This window comes from Oncorhynchus kisutch, unplaced genomic scaffold, assembly GCF_002021735.2.
Source record: "Oncorhynchus kisutch isolate 150728-3 unplaced genomic scaffold, Okis_V2 Okis06b-Okis10b_hom, whole genome shotgun sequence".
NCBI lineage: Eukaryota > Metazoa > Chordata > Actinopteri > Salmoniformes > Salmonidae > Oncorhynchus > Oncorhynchus kisutch.
The window spans coordinates 2,748,263-2,774,370 of record NW_022261983.1 but is presented as its reverse complement, the minus strand read 5'-3'; the positions used below and the strand labels follow the sequence as shown (position 1 = coordinate 2,774,370).

Genomic DNA, 26,108 nt, shown 5'->3' with positions numbered 1-26,108 from the left:
CCCTCCATCACCTCCCTCCCTCCATCCCCGTACCTTTCTCCCTACCAGTCCCTCCCTCCCCGTACCTTTCTCCCTACCAGTTCCCTCCCTCCCTCCATCCCCTCCCTCCCTCCCTCCCGTACCTTTCTCCCTACCAGTTCCCCTCCCTCCCCATACCTTTCTCCCTACCAGTTCACTCCCTCCCTCCCTTCCCCGTACCTTCTCCCTACCAGTTCACTCCCTCCTCCCTCCCCGTACCTTTCTCACTACCAGTTTCCCTCCCTCCCTCCCTCCCTCCCGTACCTTTCTCCCTACCAGTTCACTCCCTCCCCTACCATCCCTCCCTCCTTCCCCGTACCTTTCTCCCAGCAGTTCCCTCCCTCCATCCCTCCCTCCCCGTACCTTTCTCCCTACCAGTTCCCTCCTCCCCCCATACCTTTCTCCCTACCAGTTCCCTCCCCGTACCTTTCTCCCGACCAGTTCCCTCCCTCCCCGTACCTTTCTCCCTACCAGCTCCCTCCCTCCCCGTACCTTTCTCCCTACCAGTTCCCTCCCTCCCCATACCTTTCTCCCTACCAGTTCCCTCCCTCCCTCCATCCATCCCTCCCTCCCTCCCTCCCCGTACCTTTCTCCCTACCAATCCCCTCCCTCCCCGTAACCTTTCTCCCTACCAGTCCCCTCCCTCCCCGTACCTTTCTCCCTACCAGTTCCCTTCCTCCTTCCCCGTACCTTTCTCCCTACCAGTTCCCTCCCTCCCTCCCCGTACCTTTCTCCCTACCAGTCCCCTCCCTCCCCCGTACCTTTCTCCCTACCAGTTCCCTCCCTCCCTCCATCCCTCCCTCCCTCCCCGTACCTTTCTCCCTACCAGTCCCCTCCCTCCCCGTACCTTTCTCCCTACCAGTTCCCTCCCTCCCTCCATCCCTCCCTCCCTCCCTCCCGTACCTTTCTCCCTACCAGTTCCCTCCCTCCCCATACCTTTCTCCCTACCAGTTCACTCCCTCCCTCCCTCCCCGTACCTTTCTCCCTACCAGTTCACTCCCTCCCTCCCTCCATCCCTCCCTCCCTCCCCGTACCTTTCTCCCTACCAGTTCCCTCCCTCCCTCCCTCCATCCCTCCCCGTACCTTTCTCCCTACCAGTTCACTCCCTCCCTCCATCCCTCCCTCCTTCCCCGTACCTTTCTCCCTACCAGTTCCCTCCCTCCATCCCTCCCTCCCCGTACCTTTCTCCCTACCAGTTCCCTCCCTCCCCATACCTTTCTCCCTACCAGTTCCCTCCCTCCCTCCCCGTACCTTTCTCCCTACCAGTTCCCTCCCTCCCCGTACCTTTCTCCCTACCAGTTCCCTCCCTCCCCGTACCTTTCTCCCTACCAGTCCCCTCCCTCCCCGTACCTTTCTCCCTACCAGTTCCCTCCCTCCCTCCATCCCTCCCTCCCTCCCCGTATCTTTCTCCCTACCAGTCCCCTCCCTCCCCGTACCTTTCTCCCTACCAGTTCCCTCCCTCCCTCCATCCCTCCCTCCCTCCCTCCCGTACCTTTCTCCCTACCAGTTCCCTCCCTCCCCATACCTTTCTCCCTACCAGTTCACTCCCTCCCTCCCTCCCCGTACCTTTCTCCCTACCAGTTCACTCCCTCCCTCCCTCCATCCCTCCCTCCCTCCCCGTACTTTTCTCCCTACCAGTTCCCTCCCTCCCTCCCTCCCTCCCTCCCTCCCTCCCTCCATCCCTCCCCGTACCTTTCTCCCTACCAGTTCACTCCCTCCCTCCATCCCTCCCTCCCTCCCCGTACCTTTCTCCCTACCAGTCCACTCCCTCCCTCATCCTCAGCCTTCCAAAAGGTAAGCCTTCCCCCAGACAGTCAGGCAGACAGACCCTCCCTGCCTCCAGTTCCTCGTCCCCCTCCCCCTCCACCTCCACCTTCACCCCACGTGCCATGAGACAGTGGGCCCCAATTTCACACCAGTTTCTCAGCCTGCCCAGTCGAGGGTGAGTGAGGGCTAAAGTGGTGAGTTTCTTTAAATGCCCAGATGTAGCTTTGAGCAAACACGTTGGCACTTAAACACCTAATCCGTTTTTCCGCTTTGTGTTTGCTTGTCCTGGTTCTTGGCACGGAGCCTAGACTAGCTGACAGCAGGGGGTTGTTTGAGCACATGTGTGTGTGTGTGTGTGTGTGTGAGCAACATACTGTAGCATTCAGTAAACAACCTGGCAGGTGTGTGGATTCAGTGGTGGTGTTGGTGATTTTGGTGGTGGTGGTAATGGTGACGGTGTGGGTGATGGTGGTGGTGGTGATAGTGACGGTGGTGGTGAAGGTGGTGATAAAGTAAGATAGTAACAGGACAACTGTAGTAATGGGACTTGTTTTTAGTTTGAACTAAACCATAGATTGTAACTTTGTTCTCTGAGGAGGGTCATGCCATTAAAATTACACACACACGCGCACGCACATGCACAGACACACACACCCCTGAGTACCATCCTAGGCCGTTGCAACCCAGTTATGAATGCTTGCTGTGGGTCAGCCTTTTTAAAAGCACCCCGATTCACATTGACCCAGAATCTGATGGTCATTCTGCACCTGGACTTAAAAATAACAATTTTCCCCATTTTCCCCATTCCCTCGCATACAGCCACTGTTCTCCTGTTGACAATGCCATCTCCCCTTAAGCACTGCTACCAGAAGGAAGACATTTCCAGGGGTTAAATTGAGGGCAGAAAGGTAGTGGACTTCTTTCCACTTTGATTGGAAAGAGTAGAAAACACAAGTAAACCTCCTGTTAAAAGTCCATTCATTTTGAAGACCATTACCTCATGTCTAGGACACCACATCCATTGTCGAGAGAGGCAGAGGGAAAGGAAGAGGAGGAAGGGTGAGTGAAGGGGATGAAGGATGAGTGAAGAGGATGAAGGTGGATGAGGAGGAGAGGAAAGAAAGAAGAAGGAAGGATGCGGGAAGGAGGGGGGAAGAGGGAGCTGAAGAGGAATGTCGGGAGGATAGGAGGGGGAGGAGAAGAAGGATTATATTTTTTACATCTTTATTTAACTAGGCAAGTCAGTTAAGAACAAATTCTTATTTACAATGATGGCCTCCCCCGGCCAAACCTGGACGACGCTGGGCCAATTGTGTGCCGCCCTATGGGACTCCCAATCACGGCCGGTTATGATACAGCCTGGAGAAGGGTGTAGAGGAAACAGAGGAAGATGAATAGGGAGGATAGAGAAAGAAGAGGATGAGGTCTAATGGAGGAATGAAAACCGAAACTGACAGGCGAGACCACCTCCTAATTGCCTACCTCACTGGAATGAAGTTCCCTTATTAACCATAAGGTCAATGATACGGCCCCAAATATTATCCCCAGAATCTCACATATCAGCAGCATGTGAGTCTTCACAGCCTATGTACAGTATATGTGTTGAGTGCTGTTGTATTGGCAAAGAGTATCTCTTTCAGTGGTTGGCAACACAAAGCAAGGGTGCCTCTAGAGCAGGGCTATTCATCACTTACCTTACAAGAACCGGAGCCTGCTGGTTTTCTGTTCTACCTGATAAGTAATTGCACACACCTGGTTTACCAGGTCTAAATCAGTCCCTGATTGGAGAGCAACAACAAAAAAACACAGCGGAACTGGCTTCCAGGTTCAGAGGTGAGTTTGAGGGCTCTATAGCCTGATGAAACTGCCTTTCTTTACCTTCTCTACTTTAAACAGTTGTGTATGTTTAGTCATTCTCCTAGTTCCAGTCCCAGGAGAGGTATACATTTAGCCTGATCACATACCTGTTTGTGCTCCTGTACCACAGTGGCCACAATTGTTGGCTTTACAGCACCAACAGGTCTGAGACCAGGCTAACATTCAGCTGTGTGTACAGTATGTTATCTATCTAGGTTAAAGAGACAACATTCAGCTGTCTGTACAATATGATATCTAGCTGGGTTAAAGAGACAACATTCAGCTGTCTGTAAAATATGATATCTATCTAGGTTAAAGAGACAACATTCAGCTGTCTGTACAATATGATATCTATCTAGGTTAAAGAGACAACATTCAGCTGTGTGTACAATATGATATCTAGCTGGGTTAAAGAGACAACATTCAGCTGTCTGTAAAATATGATATCTATCTAGGTTAAAGAGACAACATTCAGCTGTCTGTACAATATGATATCTATCTAGGTTAAAGAGACAACATTCAGCTGTCTGTACAATATGATATCTATCTAGGTTAAAGAGACAACATTTAGCTGTCTGTACAATATGATATCTAGCTGGGTTAAAGAGACAACATTCAGCTGTCTGTACAATATGATATCTAGCTGGGTTAAAGAGACAACATTCAGCTGTCTGTACAATATGATATCTAGCTGGGTTAAAGAGACAACATTCAGCTGCTTGTACAATATGATATATAGCTGGGTTAAAGAGACAACATTCAGCTGTCTGTACAATATGATATCTAGCTGGGTTAAAGAGACAACATTCAGCTGTCTGTACAATATGATATCTAGCTGGGTTAAAGAGACAACATTCAGCTGTCTGTACAATATGATATCTAGCTGGGTTAAAGAGACAATATTCAGCTGTGTGTACAATATGATATCTAGCTGGGTTAAAGAGACAACATTCAGCTGTCTGTACAATATGATATCTAGCTGGGTTAAAGAGACAACATTCAGCTGTCTGTACAATATGATATCTAGCTGGGTTAAAGAGACAACATTCAGCTGTCTGTACAATATGATATCTAGCTGGGTTAAAGAGACAACATTCAGCTGTGTGTACAATATGATATCTAGCTGGGTTAAAGAGACAACATTCAGCTGTCTGTACAATATGATATCTAGCTGGGTTAAAGAGACAACATTCAGCTGTGTGTACAATATGATATATATCTGGGTTAAAGAGACAACATTCAGCTGTCTGTACAATATGATATCTAGCTGGGTTAAAGAGACAACATTCAGCTGTCTGTACAATATGATATCTAGCTGGGTTAAAGAGACAACATTCAGCTACTTGTACAATATGATATCTAGCTGGGTTAAAGAGACAACATTCAGCTGTCTGTACAATATGATATCTAGCTGGGTTAAAGAGACAACATTCAGCTGTCTGTACAATATGATATCTAGCTGGGTTAAAGAGACAACATTCAGCTGTCTGTACAATATGATATCTAGCTGGGTTAAAGAGACAACATTCAGCTGTCTGTACAATATGATATCTAGCTGGGTTAAAGAGACAACATTCAGCTGTCTGTACAATATGATATCTAGCTGGGTTAAAGAGACAACATTCAGCTGTCTGTACAATATGATATCTAGCTGGGTTAAAGAGACAACATTCAGCTGTCTGTACAATATGATATCTAGCTGGGTTAAAGAGACAACATTCAGCTGTCTGTACAATATGATATCTAGCTGGGTTAAAGAGACAACATTCAGCCGTCTGTACAATATGATATCTAGCTGGGTTAAAGAGACAACATTCAGCTGTCTGTACAATATGATATCTAGCTGGGTTAAAGAGACAACATTCAGCTGTCTGTACAATATGATATCTAGCTGGGTTAAAGAGACAACATTCAGCTGTCTGTACAATATGATATCTAGCTGGGTTAAAGAGACAACATTCAGCTGTCTGTACAATATGATATCTAGCTGGGTTAAAGAGACAACATTCAGCTACTTGTACAATATGATATCTAGCTGGATTAAAGTGATACATGCAGTCTCCTGGATAAAAGCAGTGGTTCTGCCAAGATACAGCAAGATAAAACAGTATATCCTCCGTTGAAGTGTGAGACCTAGTATCTCTTACCACACGTCTTCTCTTCCGGCCTGCATTGACACGGGCACAGATACAGTACAATCACCTCTCTGATGGAAATAGTCCAGCCAAATGGAGCTGATATTCAGGCATGAAAGCTTGGGCCTGCTCTAACCTCCCCATCCTCTCCACTGCCCCCTCCCCTTCCTGTCCCACTGTTGCTAAGCTACGTCTTTAGTTATTTTCCATCCTGGGGAACAAACATGGGAGCAGAGGATAGGGGAAAGGGAGGGAGCAAGAGAGGGAGATAGGTGGAGGGAAGAAGAGTAGAGGGAGAGAGGAAGAGGGGTCTCCTTGGTCTATACATGCAAACCGCTCCATCACTCTGTCCAGGGAAACAGACCATACCTCTCCATCACTCTGTCCAGGGAAACAGACCATACCTCTCCATCACTCTGTCCAGGGAGATAGGAAACAGGCCATACCTCTCCATCACTCTGTCCAGGGAAACAGACCATACCTCTCCATCACTCTGTCCAGGGAAACAGACCATACCTCTCCATCACTCTGTCCAGGGAAACAGACCATACCTCTCCATCACTCTGTCCAGGGAAACAGACCATACCTCTCCATCACTCTGTCCAGGGATATAGGAAACAGGCCATACCTCTCCATCACTCTGTGCAGGGAGATAGGAAACAGACCATACCTCTCCATCACTCTGTCCAGGGAGATAGGAAACAGGCCATACCTCTCCATCACTCCGTGCAGGGAGATAGGAAACATACCATACCTCTCCATCACTCTGTCCAGGGATATAGGAAACAGACCATACCTCTCCATCACTCTGTCCAGGGAGATAGGAAACAGACCATACCTCTCCATCACTCTGTCCAGAGAAACAGACCATACCTCTCCATCACTCTGTCCATGGAAACATACCATACCTCTCCATCACTCTGCCCAAGGAAACAGACCATACCTCTCCATCACTCTGTCCAGGGAAACAGACCATACCTCTCCATCACTCTGTGCAGGGAGATAGGAAACAGACCATACCTCTCCGTCACTCTGTCCAGGGAGATAAGAAACAGACCATACCTTTCCGTCACTCTGTGCAGGGATATAGGAAACAGGCCATACCTCTCCATCACTCTGTCCAGGGAAACAGACCATACCTCTCCATCACTCTGTCCAGGGATATAGGAAACAGGCCATACCTCTCCATCACTCTGTCCAGGGAAACAGACCATACCTCTCCATCACTCTGTCCAGGGAAACAGACCATACCTCTCCATCACTCTGTCCAGGGAAACAGACCATACCTCTCCATCACTCTGCCCAGGGAAACAGACCATACCTCTCCATCACTCTGTCCAGGGATATAGGAAACAGGCCATACCTCTCCATCACTCTGTGCAGGGAGATAGGAAACAGGCCATACCTCTCCATCACTCTGTGCAGGGAGATAGGAAACAGACCATACCTCTCCATCACTCTGTCCAGGGAGATAGGAAACAGACCATACCTCTCCATCACTCTGTCCAGGGAGATAGGAAACAGACCATACCTCTCCATCACTCTGTCCAGAGAAACAGACCATACCTCTCCATCACTCTGTCCATGGAAACAGACCATACCTCTCCATCACTCTGCCCAAGGAAACAGACCATACCTCTCCATCACTCTGTCCAGGGAAACAGACCATACCTCTCCATCACTCTGTGCAGGGAGATAGGAAACAGACCATACCTCTCCATCACTCAGTCCAGGGAGATAGGAAACAGACCATACCTTTCCGTCACTCTGTCCAGGGAGATAGGAAACAGACCATACCTTTCCGTCACTCTGTGCAGGGAGATAGGAAACAGACCATACCTCTCCATCACTCAGTCCAGGGAGATAGGAAACAGACCATACCTCTCCATCACTCAGTCCAGGGAGATAGGAAACAGACCATACCTCTCAATCACTCATTCCAGGGAGATAGGAAACAGACCATACCTCTCCATCACTCTGTCCAGGGAGATAGGAAACAGACCATACCTCTCCATCACTTTGTGCAGGGAGATACATACAGGTATGCTTTTTTTTAAGAGAATTTTCTTAGATTAAGATAATTTAGACATATTTTGATCAGAGTGATTCAAATCTAAGATTATACTGGTTGTTTCTCTGGAGCAAAACATGAGAATGACAAAGTAATCAAGTAATCAAAGTAACATGAGTATGACCAAATAATCAAAATGTTGGCTATGGAATTAGAGGTGATAAAGAAGAGATCTCAAATTGGATTTGAATTTTCTATGGGTTTAATCAAAATTATTATTTATTTAATTTTCAGAAAAGAATCTCATAGTGCATAAAAATCAAAACCGAAAACAACACATTTAAATTGAGATAGTAGAGATGGAGATTGAATGTCTATATTTGGTTTGTGATGAAAGGCTGTGAGTTGAGGCAGTTTGGATTGGAAATGCAGTGTACCTTCAGGGGAGGGGACATCGATGGTCCAGCCAGAGAGAAACAAAGACAATCTGACAAACAGACCTGTAGCGCTTCATCAGGTCACCACAGCTGCTTTTCCGACGGTCAGGTCCTCCATAGGACCCGCTCCTCTGTAGGTACTGGTCTTCCATAGGACCCGCTCCTCTGTAGGTACTGGTCCTCCATAGGACCCGCTCCTCTGTAGGTACTGGTCTTCCATAGGACCCACTCTCTGTAGGTACTGGTCCTCCGTAGGACCCGCTCCTCTGTATGTACTGGTCTTCCATAGGACCCACTCCTCTGTAGGTACTGGTCCTCCATAGGACCCGCTCCTCTGTAGGTACTGGTCCTCCATAGGACCCGCTCCTCTGTAGGTACTGGTCCTCCATAGGACCCACTCCTCTGTAGGTACTGGTCTTCCATAGGACCCGCTCCTCTGTAGGTACTGGTCTTCCATAGGACCCGCTCCTCTTTAGGTACTGGTCCTCCATAAGACCCGCTCCTCTGTAGGTACTGGTCTGCAATAGGACCTGCTCCTCCGTAGGTACTGGTCCTCCATAGGACCCACTCCTCCGTAGGTACTGGTCCTTCACATGACCCGCTCCTCCGTAGGTGCTGGTCTGCAATAGGACCCGCTCCTCCGTAGGTACTGGTCCTCCACATGACCCGCTCCTCTGTAGGTACTGGTCCTCCATAGGACCCACTCCTCCGTAGGTACTGGTCCTTCACATGACCCGCTCCTCCGTAGGTACTGGTCTGCAATAGGACCCGCTCCTCCGTAGGTACTGGTCCTTCACATGACCCGCTCCTCCGCAGGTACTGGTCTTCCATAGGACCCGCTCCTCTCTAGGTACTGGTCCTTCACATGACCCGCTCCTCCATAGGTACTGGTCCTCCACATGACCCGCTCCTCTGTAGGTAATGGTCTTCCATAGGACCCGCTCCTCTGTAGGTACTGGTCCTCCACATGACCCGCTCCTCCGTAGGTACTGGTCCTCCACATGACCCGCTCCTCTGTAGGTACTGGTCTGCAATAGGACCCGCTCCTCCGTAGGTACTGGTCCTCCATAGGACCCACTCCTCCGTAGGTACTGGTCCTTCACATGACCCGCTCCTCCGTAGGTACTGGTCTGCAATAGGACCTGCTCCTCCGTAGGTACTGGTCCTCCACATGACCCGCTCCTCTGTAGGTACTGGTCCTCCATAGGACCCACTCCTCCGTAGGTACTGGTCCTTCACATGACCCGCTCCTCCGTAGGTACTGGTCTGCAATAGGACCCGCTCCTCCGTAGGTACTGGTCCTTCACATGACCCGCTCCTCCGTAGGTACTGGTCTGCAATAGGACCCGCTCCTCTGTAGGTACTGGTCCTCCACAGGACCCGCTCCTCTGTAGGTACTGGTCCTTCACATGACCCGCTCCTCTGTAGGTACTGGTCTGCAATAGGACCCGCTCCTCCGTAGGTACTGGTCCTCCACATGACCCGCTCCTCTGTAGGTACTGGTCTGCAATAGGACCTGCTCCTCCGTAGGTACTGGTCCTCCATAGGACCCACTCCTCCGTAGGTACTGGTCCTTCACATGACCCGCTCCTCCGTAGGTACTGGTCTGCAATAGGACCCGCTCCTCCGTAGGTACTGGTCCTCCACATGACCCGCTCCTCTGTAGGTACTGGTCCTCCATAGGACCCACTCCTCCGTAGGTACTGGTCCTTCACATGACCCGCTCCTCCGTAGGTACTGGTCTGCAATAGGACCCGCTCCTCTGTAGGTACTGGTCCTCCACATGACCCGCTCCTCCGTAGGTACTGGTCCTCCACATGACCCGCTCCTCTGTAGGTACTGGTCTGCAATAGGACCCGCTCCTTCGTAGGTACTGGTCCTTCACATGACCCGCTCCTCCGTAGGTACTGGTCTGCAATAGGACCCGCTCCTCTGTAGGTACTGGTCCTCCACAGGACCCGCTCCTCTGTAGGTACTGGTCCTTCACAGGACCCGCTCCTCTGTAGGTACTGGTCCTCCATATGACAGGCTCCTCCGTAGGTACTGGTCCTTCACATGACCCGCTCCTCCACAGGTACTGGTCTTCCATAGGACCCGCTCCTCTCTAGGTACTGGTCCTTCACATGACCCGCTCCTCCATAGGTACTGGTGGTCCACATGACCCGCTCCTCTGTAGGTAATGGTCTTCCATAGGACCCGCTCCTCTGTAGGTACTGGTCCTCCACATGACCCGCTCCTCCGTAGGTACTGGTCCTCCACATGACCCGCTCCTCTGTAGGTACTGGTCTGCAATAGGACCCGCTCCTCCGTAGGTACTGGTCCTCCACATGACCCGCTCCTCTGTAGGTACTGGTCTGCAATAGGACCTGCTCCTCCGTAGGTACTGGTCCTCCATAGGACCCACTCCTCCGTAGGTACTGGTCCTTCACATGACCCGCTCCTCCGTAGGTACTGGTCTGCAATAGGACCCGCTCCTCCGTAGGTACTGGTCCTCCACATGACCCGCTCCTCCGTAGGTACTGGTCCTCCACATGACCCGCTCCTCTGTAGGTACTGGACTGCAATAGGACCCGCTCCTCCGTAGGTACTGGTCCTCCACATGACCCGCTCCTCTGGAGGTACTGGTCTGCAATAGGACCTGCTCCTCATTAGGTACTGGTCCTCCATAGGACCCACTCCTCCGTAGGTACTGGTCCTTCACATGACCCGCTCCTCCGTAGGTACTGGTCTGCAATAGGACCCGCTCCTCCGTAGGTACTGGTCCTCCACATGACCCGCTCCTCTGTAGGTACTGGTCCTCCATAGGACCCACTCCTCCGTAGGTACTGGTCCTTCACATGACCCGCTCCTCCGTAGGTACTGGTCCTCCACATGACCCGCTCCTCCGTAGGTACTGGTCCTCCACATGACCCGCTCCTCTGTAGGTACTGGTCTGCAATAGGACCCGCTCCTCCGTAGGTACTGGTCCTTCACATGACCCGCTCCTCCGTAGGTACTGGTCTGCAATAGGACCCGCTCCTCTGTAGGTACTGGTCCTCCACAGGACCCGCTCCTCTGTAGGTACTGGTCCTTCACAGGACCCGCTCCTCTGTAGGTACTGGTCCTCCATAGGACCCGCTCCTCTGTAGGTACTGGTCCTTCACATGACCCGCTCCTCTGTAGGTACTGGTCCTTGACATGACCCCCTCCTCCATAGGTACTGGTCCTCCACATGATCCGCTCCTCTGTAGGTACTGGTCTGCAATAGGACCCGCTCCTCCGTAGGTACTGGTCCTCCACATGACCCGCTCCTCTGTAGGTACTGGTCCTTGACATGACCCCCTCCTCCGTAGGTACTGGTCCTCCACATGATCCGCTCCTCTGTAGGTACTGGTCTGCAATAGGACCCGCTCCTCCGTAGGTACTGGTCCTCCACATGACCCGCTCCTCTGTAGGTACTGGTCTTACATTGCCAAACATTGCCAAACACAGCCACGGCTGGTGAAAAGCGCACGAAAGCCACCACATCTTGGCACCTACTGCTACGCCATCCAAGATGGCGTAGCAGTAGGTCGTCCTGTCCTGTCGTGTCCCTGTATATATCGTTTATTTTTCGTTTTTTACATATTTTCTCCACATATCTCTTTGAAAACATTTTGCTAAACCCTAAGCTTCCAAATACTCTCCTGCAACCCGACTCACCCAATGTAGCTATTTTTCCTAAAGTATTTATATTTACGTCGGGACCCCTCAACTGAAGCTAGCCAGCTAACCAGCGGGTATGCTAGCGGTCTCCAGCTAACCGGTCATCAGCTAACCTGTAGTTCGGAAAGCTCTCGCCTGTTCGTACAACGCGACTTTAACCAGAGCACAAGGGACCTATTTATTTTTCATCCCCGGATTCCCACGGCAAACGGAACATCTTTCAGCTGGATTTTTCAGCAACTAGCTATCTAGCTAAACCGCAACCTCGGATTACTCCTGGCTAGCGTTTCCACCCACTTAGCTTGAAGCTAGCCCGGCCGTAGCACCTGTGCTACCACCGTAGCATACGGTGCTACAATACCCGGGCCCACGACCGGTCTACCGATGTCATCGCATGAAGAGGAATAAACAGACTCACCCCATCGCGACGTCCCCCAAAGGCTAACTCTCTAGCCCTCGCTATCTCCCTGCTTGCTAATTCGGCCTGCTAACTGCTAGCTTGTCCAGCTCCGGCCCGCTAACTGCTACCTTGTCTAGCCCGGGCCTACAAACTGTTAGCTTGTTAGCACAGGCCTGCTAACCGCCTGAATCGCCGCGTCTCAAACGCTCACCGGACCCATATTTACTTTCTATCTCTTTTGACTTTTAATTTGTTTATACCTTCCGGAAACCTGCCTCTCCCAATGTGATACGGAATCGCTATTATTTTTTATTTATTTTTAGAACACACTCAAGAACCTCCAGAAGCTAACCAGCTAACTAGCTACAAGCTATTTAGTCATTGTTAGTTTTTTTTTACCTGGATAACACTCGCCAGGCCAGCTTCCCTGCCCCATCCACCGCTGCCCCCTGGACACTGATCTCTTGGCTACATAGCTGATGCACGCTGGACTGTCCATTAATCACGGTACTCCATTCTGCTTGTTTGTTCTATCTGTTGGCCCCGTTGCCTAGTCTACGCCATTTTACCTGCTGTTGTTGTGCTAGCTGATTAGCTGTTGTCTCACCTACTGTTTTAGCTAGCTTTCCCAATTCAACACCTGTGATTACTGTATGCCTCGCTGTATGTCTCTCTCAAATGTCAATATGCCTTGTATACTGTTGTTCAGGTTAGTTATCATTGTTTTAGTTCACAATGGAGCCCCTAGTTCCACTCTTCACGCCCCTGATAACTCCTTTGTCCCACCTCCCACACATGCGGTGACCTCACCCATTACTACCAGCATGTCCAGAGATACAACCTCCCTCATCATCACCCAGTGCCTGGGCTTACCTCCGCTGTACCCGCACCCCACCATACCCCTGTCTGCTCATTATGCCCTGAATATATTCTACCATGCCCAGAAACCTGCTCCTCTTATTCTCTGTCCCCAACGCTCTAGGCGACCAGTTTTGATAGCCTTTAGCCGCACCCTCATACTACTCCTTCTCTGTTCCGCGGGTGATGTGGAGGTAAACCCAGGCCCTGCATGTCCCCAGGCACCCTCATTTGTTGACTTCTGTGATCGAAAAAGCCTTGGTTTCATGCATGTCAACATCAGAAGCCTCCTCCCTAAGTTTGTTTTACTCACTGCTTTAGCACACTCTGCTAACCCTGATGTCCTTGCTGTGTCTGAATCCTGGCTCAGGAAGGCCACCAAAAATTCAGAGATTTCCATACCCAACTATAACATCTTCCGTCAAGATAGAACTGCCAAAGGGGGCGGAGTTGCAGTTTACTGCAGAGATAGCCTGCAAAGTAATGTCATACTTTCCAGGTCCATACCCAAACAGTTCGAACTACTAATTTTGAAAATTACTCTCTCCAGAAATAAGTCTCTCACGGTTGCCGCCTGCTACCGACCCCCCTCAGCTCCCAGCTGTGCCCTGGACACCATTTGTGAATTGATCGCCCCCCATCTAGCTTCAGAGTTTGTTCTGTTAGGTGACCTAAACTGGGATATGCTTAACACCTCGCCAGTCCTACAATCTAAGCTAGATGCCCTCAATCTCACACAAATCATCAAGGAACCCACCAGGTACAACCCTAACTCTGTAAACAAGGGCACCCTCATAGACGTCATCCTGACCAACTGGCCCTCCAAATACACCTCCGCTGTCTTCAACCAGGATCTCAGCGATCACTGCCTCATTGCCTGTATCCGCTACGGAGCCGCAGTCAAACGACCACCCCTCATCACTGTCAAACGCTCCCTAAAACACTTCTGTGAGCAGGCCTTTCTAATCGACCTGGCCCGGGTATCCTGGAAGGACATTGACCTCATCCCGTCAGTTGAGGATGCCTGGTCATTCTTTAAAAGTAACTTCCTCACCATTTTAGATAAGCATGCTCCGTTCAAAAAATGCAGAACTAAGAACAGATACAGCCCTTGGTTCACCCCAGACCTGACTGCCCTCGACCAGCACAAAAACATCCTGTGGCGGACTGCAATAGCATCGAATAGTCCCCGTGATATGCAACTGTTCAGGGAAGTCCGGAACCAATACACGCAGTCAGTCAGGAAAGCTAAGGCCAGCTTCTTCAGGCAGAAGTTTGCATCCTGTAGCTCCAACTCCAAAAAGTTCTGGGACACCGTGAAGTCCATGGAGAACAAGAGCACCTCCTCCCAGCTGCCCACTGCACTGAGGCTAGGTAACACGGTCACCACTGATAAATCCATGATTATCGAAAACTTCAATAAGCATTTCTCAACGGCTGGCCATGCCTTCCGCCTGACTACTTCAACCTCGGCCAACAGCTCCGCCCCCCCCCCGCAGCTCCTTGCCCAAGCCTCTCCAGGTTCTCCTTTAACCAAATCCAGATAGCAGATGTTCTGAAAGAGCTGCAAAATCTGGACCCATACAAATCAGCTGGGCTTGACAATCTGGACCCTCTATTTCTGAAACTATCTGCCACCATTGTCGCAACCCCTATTACCAGCCTGTTCAACCTCTCTTTCATATCGTCTGAGATCCCCAAGGATTGGAAAGCTGCCGCAGTCATCCCCCTCTTCAAAGGGGGAGACACCCTGGACCCAAACTGTTACAGACCTATATCCATCCTGCCCTGCCTATCTAAGGTCTTCGAAAGCCAAGTCAACAAACAGGTCACTGACCATCTCGAATCCCACCGCACCTTCTCCGCTGTGCAATCTGGTTTCCGAGCCGGTCATGGGTGCACCTCAGCCACACTCAAGGTACTCAACGATATCATAACCGCCATCGATAAAAGACAGTACTGTGCAGCCGTCTTCATCGACCTTGCCAAGGCTTTCGACTCTGTCAATCACCATATTCTTATCGGCAGACTCAGGAGCCTCGGTTTTTCGGATGACTGCCTTGCCTGGTTCACCAATTACTTTGCAGACAGAGTTCAGTGCGTCAAATCGGAGGGCATGCTGTCTGGTCCTCTGGCAGTCTCTATGGGGGTGCCACAGGGTTCAATTCTCGGGCCGACTCTTTTCTCTGTGTATATCAATGATGTTGCTCTTGCTGCGGGCGATTCCCTGATCCACCTCTACGCAGACGACACCATTCTATATACCTTCGGCCCGTCTTTGGACACTGCGCTATCTAACCTCCAAACAAGCTTCAATGCCATACAACACTCCTTCCGTGGCCTCCAACTGCTCTTAAACGCTAGTAAAACCAAATGCATGCTTTTCAACCGGTCGCTGCCTGCACCCGCATGCCCGACTAGCATCACCACCCTGGATGGTTCCGACCTAGAATATGTGGACGTCTATAAGTACCTAGGTGTCTGGCTAGACTGCAAACTCTCCTTCCAGACTCATATCAAACATCTCCAATCGAAAATCAAATCAAGAGTCGGCTTTCTATTCCGCAACAAAGCCTCCTTCACTCACGCCGCCAAGCTTACCCTAGTAAAACTGACTATCCTACCGATCCTCGACTTCGGCGATGTCATCTACAAAATGGCTTCCAACACTCTACTCAGCAAACTGGATGCAGTCTATCACAGTGCCATCCGTTTCGTCACTAAAGCACCTTATACCACCCACCACTGCGACTTGTATGCTCTAGTTGGCTGGCCCTCGCTACATATTCGTCGCCAGACCCACTGGCTCCAGGTCATCTACAAGTCCATGCTAGGTAAAGCTCCGCCTTATCTCAGCTCACTGGTCACGATGGCAACACCCATCCGTAGCACGCGCTCCAGCAGGTGTATCTCACTGATCATCCCTAAAGCCAACACCTCATTTGGCCACCTTTCGTTCCAGTACTCTGCTGCCTGTGACTGGAACGAATTGCAAAAATCGCTGAAGTTGGAGACTTTTATCTCCCTCACCAACTTCAAACATCAGCTATCTGAGCAGCTAACCGATCGCTGCAGCTGTACATAGTCTATTGGTAAATAGCCCACCCTTTTTCACCTACCTCATCCCCATACTGTTGCCAAACAGTATCTTTTGCACACCAATATCTCTACCTGTACATGACCATCTGATCATTTATCACTCCAGTGTTAATCTGCAAAATTGTAATTATTTGCCTACCTCCTCATGCCTTTTGCACACATTGTATATAGACTCCCCCTTTGGTTTCTACTGTGTTATTGACTTGTTAATTGTTTACTCCATGTGTAACTCTGTGTTGTCTGTTCACACTGCTATGCTTTATCTTGGCCAGGTCGCAGTTGCAAATGAGAACTTGTTCTCAACTAGCCTACCTGGTTAAATAAAGGTGTTCTCAACTAGCCTACCTGGTTAAATAAAGGTGTTCTCAACTAGCCTACCTGGTTACATAAAGGTGTTCTCAACTAGCCTACCTGGTTAAATAAAGGTGTTCTCAACTAGCCTACCTGGTTAAATAAAGGTGTTCTCAACTAGCCTACCTGGTTAAATAAAGGTGTTCTCAACTAGCCTACCTGGTTACATAAAGGTGTTCTCAACTAGCCTACCTGGTTAAATAAAGGTGTTCTCAACTAGCCTACCTGGTTAAATAAAGGTGTTCTCAACTAGCCTACCTGGTTAAATAAAGGTGTTCTCAACTAGCCTACCTGGTTACATAAAGGTGAAATAAAAAAATAAAAAAACGTTTACTGCAGTGGGCTAAATCAGGGCCACACAGAGTGTTTCTTGATAGTCTTAAATAAATCAACTTTGAAACAAAAGTAGACATTTGACACAGAAACACGGGATTTTAGGCACATTTTTTGAAGTAATGTTTATTAATGATGAAATGATCCAAACTATTCTGCCGTCTCTGGACACAGCACGATGTACTTGTTGTTATTCTTCCTGACAGATGAAACAATAACAATTTAAATCCAAACAGCCAGCTAGCTATAAGCCAAAAATATAGACTTTTCATCCCAATTCTTCAACTCTGAGAGTCAAGACCACGAGATGTAAGTGATCAACCCCCAGAGGAGTCAAACCCCCCAAATGGATTTTAATAATGACACAAAAAACACAAAAAAATAAAAAATGAATTACAACATTTACAGAGCTCTCTGCCTAGAAGACCTCACGGTGCGACGGCAACCAAGGAAGTGGTCTTTGAAAAAATAAAATGGCTGCCAGGCTCATTGGTAGTGCTGGAGCATTACCAATCACTTCAATAAATGTTTTCATCTCTTTCCCTTCACAGCCAAGAATTGCTCCTACTTCAAACACTTCACTAAGGAAGAAGAGGCCAAAGGGTTCGAAGCCAAAACTCAGAAAGGTCAGTTCTCTCTCCTTCGTTACAGGCTTCCGGTGAATGAGCCACAGTGCAACATTTTTTTAAATACATTCGGTCCGATTCACCACTGTGGCGATTTTAAGCAATTTATGAGTTGTGAGTTGTAAATTGAGTAATACATGAGTACAATTCCCTCAAATATGGTGCATTTCCTTAAATATCAGAACTGTTAATCCTTGTTTTCAAGCAATGAGGGGCCTATGCTGTTGAGGGGGAGGCATGGTGAATAGGAATGAGATGTATACTGTGTGTCTATGGGACTGCTCATTGGGCTCTCAGCATGACAATAAAACACATTCAGTCAAAACACAGACATGAATGGTACCCTCTGTGATTGGTGAACACTTTCTCTCTCCCTTTCTCACACACACACACACACACACACACACACACACACACACACACACACACACACACACACACACACACACACACACACACACACACACACACACACACACACACACACACACACACACAGGTAGCTGGGTCCAGGGGCAGGCAGAAGGTCATACACAGGAGGAGACAGGTAGCTGGGTCCAGGGGCAGGCAGAAGGTCATACACAGGAGGAGACAGGTAGCTGGGTCCAGGGGCAGGCAGAAGGTCATACACAGGAGGAGACAGGTAGCTGGGTCCAGGGGCAGGCAGAAGGTCATACACAGGAGTAGGCAGGTAGCTGGGTCCAGGGGCAGGCAGGTCATACACAGGGGGTCCAAAAAGGCAACAGTACTGGCAGGAAAAAGGCTAGTAACGTCGTCCGGGAGATTAGGCAATATGTTGATAACAGGAAATCCGAAAAGTACAGGTAGGGAATAGGCAAAAGGCTCCGTTAGTGAGGCAGGCAACACAATCATACACAGGAGTACATTACGGGGAAACCAGAGCGTCATATAACAAACAATACCTCACAAGGATTGGGTGCAAATAACTGAACTAAATAGTGTGTGATAATGACATACAGGTGTGTGAACAGATGATCAGAATTCAGGTGATTGGGATCTGGAGAGTGAGCTGTGTTCAGGGGATCTATGTGTTTGAGAGTGTGAGCTGGAAAGTGGGCTGGAAAATGAGTTGCATTCAGGGGATCTACGTGTTTGAGAGTGTGAGTTGGAAGCAGACGTTACACTTATTGGTTGAAATCAGGATTCTGCACTGCTTTTAACGGAGGAAAGGTTGCTTCCGCCCCCTCTCATCCCTGCTTGCGTGAATTTAGTTGAAAACGTCACTTTGCCCTGTGGACCTATTGGCTGTGCCTATGTCCCAAATGTCTCTTTACGGACTCTAGTCAAAAGTAGTGCACTACTGTATATAAGGAATAGGGTGCCATTTGGGACGCATTCATAAGAATCCCTAGCAGGTCGGTATCACAGACAGAGGCAGCCCACCGTAACGTCTGGGGTTATGCATGTAGACACAGATTGTATGTCTCCCTCTGTGTCTCTCCACAGCCAAGCCATGACAAAAGTAACTACTTGAGTGGAACGATAACGCTTATTTCACGTTCCATGCTCTCCTGCTGCTCAGTCAGGGCTATACTACGGGAAAGTGAGCCCTGGCTTATCGTAATCTGTACAATGGGCCTGGAGGATTGGAGGGGGGTTAGAGAGGAGAGTCGGATGAGTCACCTGGAGACAAGGCTTCTTTCGTCATCACTCCTCTCCTAGAAGCAGTGCTAATAGACGGTTTTGCTGTATTGTAGCATGGTTAAACCAGACTGAATGCTGAGCTCAGTGAAACAGTGGGGATCGCACCATTCAGTCTGCTGGTTCAACCAGGCTAACTATATAGTCAGTGATGGTTAACGAAGACACTGTTCAAGAGGGCTCTCTGCTGTATTCTCTTCATGCTGATTAAGGTTAAGTGGAGGGGGGATGGATTAGTGGGAGTTCTAATGCCTTAGAATGGGAGATGGGTTACAGTAAGAACTGAATGATTTTCTGTTGGAAATCAAGATGGAAAGATTAACAGATTGAGGGCCCCTGATCCTCTGAAATGCTTGACTTGAAGATACTTCTTTCTAGCATTACAATACACAACATTACAATACAAAACCTCAAAGTTGACTCATTAGCACTGTCATAAACAATGTTAAACGTAGCAAAACGTTTTGCAACAGAAAAATGGGAATATGTGTTATTTTTGGACAAGTTGAGGTAGTATCTCCCCATTCCAGAACATTTTCTCTCCACTGAAAAAATGCAGGTTCTCTCTCTCTCTCTCTCTCTCTCTCTCTCTCTCTCTCTCTCTCTCTCTCTCTCTCTCTCTCTCTCTCTCTCTCTCTCTCTCTCTCTCTCTCTCTCTCTCTCTCTCTCTCTCTCAGAGTACAACCTCTCAGCAGCGGCCATTGCTGTGTTCAGCCTGGCCTTTATGACCCTGGGGTTGCTGTGTGTTGTGTGCTCCTTCGGGAAGGGGAGGGACTACCTGCTGAGGCCTGCTGGGATGTTCTTTGCCTTCGCAGGTCAGACACATCTACTTTGACTGAGATATTCACGTCATACATCAGGCATGACTACAAAGAACATTGTACATGTTTCTGCCTGTCCATCCAGGTTCATCAGCTATTTGTTCATTTGTTCGTTAGTTTGTTAATTAGTTTGTCCTTTCCGTCTCTCCATCCGTCCGTCCGTCTGCCCATCCATCCATCCTCACCTGTACCCCTTCTCCCTCTAGGTCTCTGCATCATCATCTCTGTTGAGGTGATGCGGAACTCCACCAAGCGGATGATTGACAGCGAGGAGACCGTCTGGGAACAGTACTACTACTCCTGGTCGTTTGAATGTGCCTGCACCTCCTTTGTCCTCCTGGTATTCAGTGGTCTCAGCCTGTTGATCATCTCCATGCCCCAGATGCCACGCAACCCCTGGGAGACCTGTATGGACGCAGAGCCAGACTCCATGGAGCCCTTAGACTAGTAGTAGATCAGATTAGACCTGCCCAGATCAACCCCTGGGAGACCTGTATGGACGCAGAGCCAGACTCCATGGAGCCCTTAGACTAGTAGCAGTAGATCAGATTAGACCTGCCCAGATCAACCCCTGGGAGACCTGTATGGACGCAGAGCCAGACTCCATGGAGCCCTTAGACTAGTAGTAGACTCCATTAGAACAGACCAGACGAGTCTAGACTAGGTGAATCTTCAACAAAGGCTGCCAAAACCATACATGTTTTTATAGAATCCAACTGAAGATCAACTAAATTGAGGCTGGTGGTGGGGGCAACAGAGTTAAGGATACAGATGAATGAGTGGGGCACCCCGCCTAAGTAATAGTAGAAGGGGAAACACTGCACTACACTGCTTGGTTTTAAGTGTACAGATAAAGATGTAAGGCAGGATCTCTGAGCAGTCCTCGAGGGCCACAGATTTTCCTTTCTTTGGTCTTTAAACTGATACATTTCTGTCATTGATTACAGAGAGTGTCCGCTCTCCTGGTCCATATAATCCGTTACTAAGCAACAGACACTGTGGCACTTGAGGACTGCCCTGATATAGGGTGCGTTAGTAAATTCACCATGGCAACTTACTTCGAAATTCAGAACACTCTGGTTGGAGAGTGCCAGAGTGCAGAATAATTTATGAATTTACGAACTGCCTAAACTCAGTTGTTATGACAGATTTAAGTAAACATTGGCTAAAAAAATGAATTAAATTGTTGCCAGTAACACAGTTACAGTCACTAACCCTCTTGATAACATGGAAACACTCTAGCACTAATAGTAGCTCTGCAAGGGTGAGTAACATGTTCAGAGTGAAGTGTTCTCACATTTGTGTCTGGAAGGAGCTAGCAAGCTAAGCAAGTTTAGCCAGTTGGCTTGGGAGCTTGAAGGCCGATGTAAAGTCAGAATGCTCAGATCATCCCTACACCTCGGCCAGAGTGTCCAGTGTGCACTCTGAACGCTCAGAGATCGAAACACTCTGAATTTACAAACACTCAAAGCACACTCCGAGTGCACTCTGACACTCTAAAGTGAATTTACAAACACTCAAAGCACACTCCGAGTGCACTCTGACACTCTAAAGTGAATTTACAAACACTCAAAGCACACTCCGAGTGCACTCTGACACTCTAAAGTGAATTTACAAACACTCAAAGCACACTCTGAATGCACTCTGACACTCTAAAGTGAATATACAAACACTCAAACCACACTCCGAGTGCACTCTGATACTCTAAAGTGAATTTACGAACACTCAAACCACACTCCGAGTGCACTCTGACACTCTAAAGTGAATATACAAACACTCAAAGCACACTCCGAGTGCACTCTGACACTCTAAAGTGAATTTACGAACACACCTATAATGTACAGTATTAAAATGTGGCTTTTGCTATAAAATGACCACAGAGACAGAAAGAGCTAAAGAACATGGCAACATAGTGAGCTGCTACTCTGTGTAATTTAATATAGTTTGAGCTGTTGTACACTTCTAATATACATTTCCGCTCTAGCGTTCTACATTTTTGCAATGAAATAAGTTAATGCTTTAATGAACGTTGCATTGTAAATGTTCACCCCTCCAGGCAGCTACAAACAATGAGTATTTATTTAACATGTATCAATGGATTAAACCATATTGAAGCTCCAGTGCAATGCCTGTACACAGATCTACTGTATTAGTTAGGGAGCTACACTGCTGCTTGTTGTTTACAGAGGAAACCTAGAATGTACAGCGTGTATATAGTACTTGTATGTTTTAAACATGGGCCTATGAAGATGATAGATATTATGTTGTTTTGTGTTCAATAGTGGCTTCATCAAACAATCCATTGCAATCTAGCTTGAACACAAAACATTCAAGCCCACCACAGTGATTATTGGACAGATACATTGTCTTCACTGAATGGCAATGTCTCCCATTGTGTACCTCTCCTCATATTGTATTCTCTCTCTCTCTCTCTCTCCCTCTCTCTCTCTCTCTCCCTCTCCCTCTCCCTCTCCCTCTCCCTCTCCCTCTCCCTCTCCCTCTCCCTCTCTACTGTCTAATTATCTATCTATCCCCCCTCTCTTCCCATCTGTTTCACTTAAAGTTCCAAAGCAAAAGATGAAGTGTGAGAATGTTTCAAGGGGGTTGTGATAAATTCCTTTCTTTCTGTTGACACAGGACAGTTGTTGCATAATGAATTATCTTCAAAGTATTATAGCCAGCTGAACAAGTTAAATTGTAGTGATTTTCAGTCAACAAGCGACAGGCATGTTCTGTTTTTGGGGAACACTGTTGTATAGGTACTGATTTCAATAGCTACAAAGCAGTAATGTTCTGTGCTGACAGATTCAAGTACATCTAAACACAAACACCCCTTGTTCTCACCCATCTAAGCACCGAACCCATTGTTTTGTGCTAGGTTCTCTGACAGGTATTAGTATAATATATCTGTGAGCACATAGTCCTAGAGTTATTAAAGAGGCAATCTGGAGTTGAAACAACAACAAAGGAACACCCTGCCACTGATTTGGTAAACAGCTGAGGGATGAGACTCCAGATACAATATGTGACTATTCTCAATGTGTAGACAGAGCTATGGATGCAAGGACTGGCCATCCTTTAGATCAATGATAGTTTTAACCATGTTTTGAGGATATACAGTGTTTGTTTACAATTACATTGTGGAGTAAAGAAAAGCTTATATTTTGGGTTCTGATGTGGTATGACAGTTGAACCAAGCTAATGAGGCATTTCAATGGGAATTAATCAAAACAATAACGGATGTCGCTATCACAGATTGCCCCTTTAAGCAGAGATATATTTGACATATATAGACCTTTTATTCCCTTCTCTCAGCCAGAAACCCCACAGATTCATCTCTAACCCACCATGACACGCTTTCACTTCTATTTCATTCAGAAAGCTGTTCTAAATTGAGAGACAAATGTTTTCTAAATGCTCCGTAGACAAGGCGTCTTGGAGGTCATGGCTTCTGTGAGAAGAAGCCGTAATGGATGCAGAACACTGATCGACATCCCAAATGGCACCCAATTCCCTATATAGTGCACTACGTTTGTCCAGAGCCCAATTGGTGCCATTTGGGAAACAGCACACTGAGCTCACAAATCATTTCTAGCTCTGCTCCCCTCAGAGCCAATGTTCACCGGCAGACAGACAGCTAGCTTAAAGTAGTAGGCTGTGTATCTGTCTGCCTGCAGTGGACCCAGGCAGCAGAACACGCCGCTCTACTTTTAACCCTCTAGCTGCTGTAGCACCCTATTCCCTTTATAGTGCATTCTATTTGACCAGGGTCCATGGCCAAAAGTAGTCCACTATATAGGGAATAGAGTGCAATTTGGTACGTAGCCTCTGTCTGCAGTGAACCCAGGCAGCAGCACGCATGTCTCTGTACCTTTACAACTAAAAGGGTTCTTTGTTTGTCCCCATAGATAACACTTTTTGGTTCAAGGTAGAACCCTTTGGAGTGAAAGAGGTTTTACTAAGAACTTGTTAGTGGTGAAAATGTTCCACATAGAACCTTAGTGGAAAGGTATTAGTGGAAGGGTTCCACTTGGAACCAAAAATAGTTATTTTCAAAGAGTTCTCCTATGGGGACAACGGATGACCCTTTTCTGGTTCTAGGTAGCACCTTATTGTCTTAAAGTGTACCCTGTCAGCCTCCAACACATCATCCCTGTCAGCCTCCAACACATCATCCCTGTCAGCCTCCAACACATCATCCCTGTCAGCCTCCAACACATCATCCCTGTCATACACACAAGGGTTTGGTGTTTTAGAAAAGAATGATAAAACCAAGCTTCAGTTCTTCAGGTGTTTATGATCAAACTCCCCCACTTGATTACAACTTAATAAAATAGAGCTTTATAAATGATTAGTGTCATGTGGATTCATTGATGAATGATTCATGTCCTCATAAACACCACAGCACAAATGCATTAAATGCACAGAACCACGTAATCACTTTATTTGTATTTTCCCATGGATAGAGTACGTACCTGTTCCCCATCACAACAGAGAGTACGTACCTGTTCCTCATCACAACAGAGAGTACGTACCTGTTCCCCATCACAACAGAGAGTACGTACCTGTTCCCCATCACAACAGAGAGTACGTACCTGTTCCCCATCACAACAGAGACCGACTGGGACCAGACTGACTGTGACCAGACCGACTGGGACCAGACCGACTGGGACCAGACCGACTGGGACCAGACCGACTGGGACCAGACCGACTGGGACCAGACCGACTGGGACCAGACCAACTGGGACCAGACTGTCATACCAGCCCATGTTTTCCCTCAAGTCCCTCATTATTAGCTTAAAAATGATCATTATGTGACATGTAGACCAGCCCACTGAGCTACAGATGAACCAGTGTAGACCAGCCCACTGAGCTACAGATGAACCAGTGTAGACCAGCCCACTGAGCTACAGATGAATCAGTGTAGACCAGCCCACTGAGCTACAGATTAATCAGTGTAAACCAGCCCACTGAGCTACAGATGAACCAGTGTAGACCAGCCCACTGAGCTACAGATGAACCAGTGTAGACCAGCCCACTGAGCTACAGATGAACCAGTGTAGACCAGCCCACTGAGCTACAGATGAATCAGTGTAGACCAGCCCACTGAGCTACAGATGAACCAGTGTAGACCAGCCCACTGAGCTACAGATGAATCAGTGTAGACCAGCCCACTGAGCTACAGATGAACCAGTGTAGACCAGCCCACTGAGCTACAGATGAACCAGTGTAGACCAGCCCACTGAGCTACAGATGAATCAGTGTAGACCAGCCCACTGAGCTACAGATGAACCAGTGTAGACCAGCCCACTGAGCTACAGATGAATCAGTGTAGACCAGCCCACTGAGCTACAGATGAACCAGTGTAGACCAGCCCACTGAGCTACAGATGAACCAGTGTAGACCAGCCCGCTGAGCTACAGATGAATCAGTGTAGACCAGCCCACTGAACTACAGATGAACCAGTGTAGACCAGCCCACTGAGCTACAGATGAATCAGTGTAGACCAGCCCACTGAGCTACAGATGAACCAGTGTAGACCAGCCCACTGAGCTACAGATGAACCAGTGTAGACCAGCCCACTGAGCTACAGATGAACCAGTGTAGACCAGCCCACTGAGCTACAGATGAACCAGTGTAGACCAGCCCACTGAGCTACAGATGAACCAGTGTAGACCAGCCCACTGAGCTACAGATGAACCAGTGTAGACCAGCCCACTGAGCTACAGATGAACCAGTGTAGACCAGCCCACTGAGCTACAGATGAACCAGTGTAGACCAGCCCACTGAGCTACAGATGAATCAGTGTAGACCAGCCCACTGAGCTACAGATGAACCAGTGTAGACCAGCCCACTGAGCTACAGATGAATCAGTGTAGACCAGCCCACTGAGCTACAGATGAACCAGTGTAGACCAGCCCACTGAGCTACAGATGAACCAGTGTAGACCAGCCCACTGAGCTACAGATGAATCAGTGTAGACCAGCCCACTGAGCTACAGATGAACCAGTGTAGACCAGCCCACTGAGCTACAGATGAATCAGTGTAG

At 48.3% G+C, this 26,108-nt stretch overlaps 1 protein-coding gene across 1 annotated transcript in view; it reads left to right on the top strand.

The window, feature by feature from the left end:
• Window positions 1-24,410, top strand: part of LOC116359841 (voltage-dependent calcium channel gamma-1 subunit-like) — a 47,135-nt gene extending 22,725 nt beyond the window's left edge. The window contains exons 2-4 of the mRNA XM_031813699.1: window positions 17,502-17,576; window positions 19,916-20,053; window positions 20,266-24,410. Of these exons, the coding sequence (XP_031669559.1) occupies window positions 17,502-17,576; window positions 19,916-20,053; window positions 20,266-20,507 (455 nt within the window). The 3' untranslated portion in view covers window positions 20,508-24,410. The remainder of the gene's footprint in view (window positions 1-17,501; window positions 17,577-19,915; window positions 20,054-20,265) is intronic.
• Window positions 24,411-26,108: the final 1,698 nt, after the last annotated feature.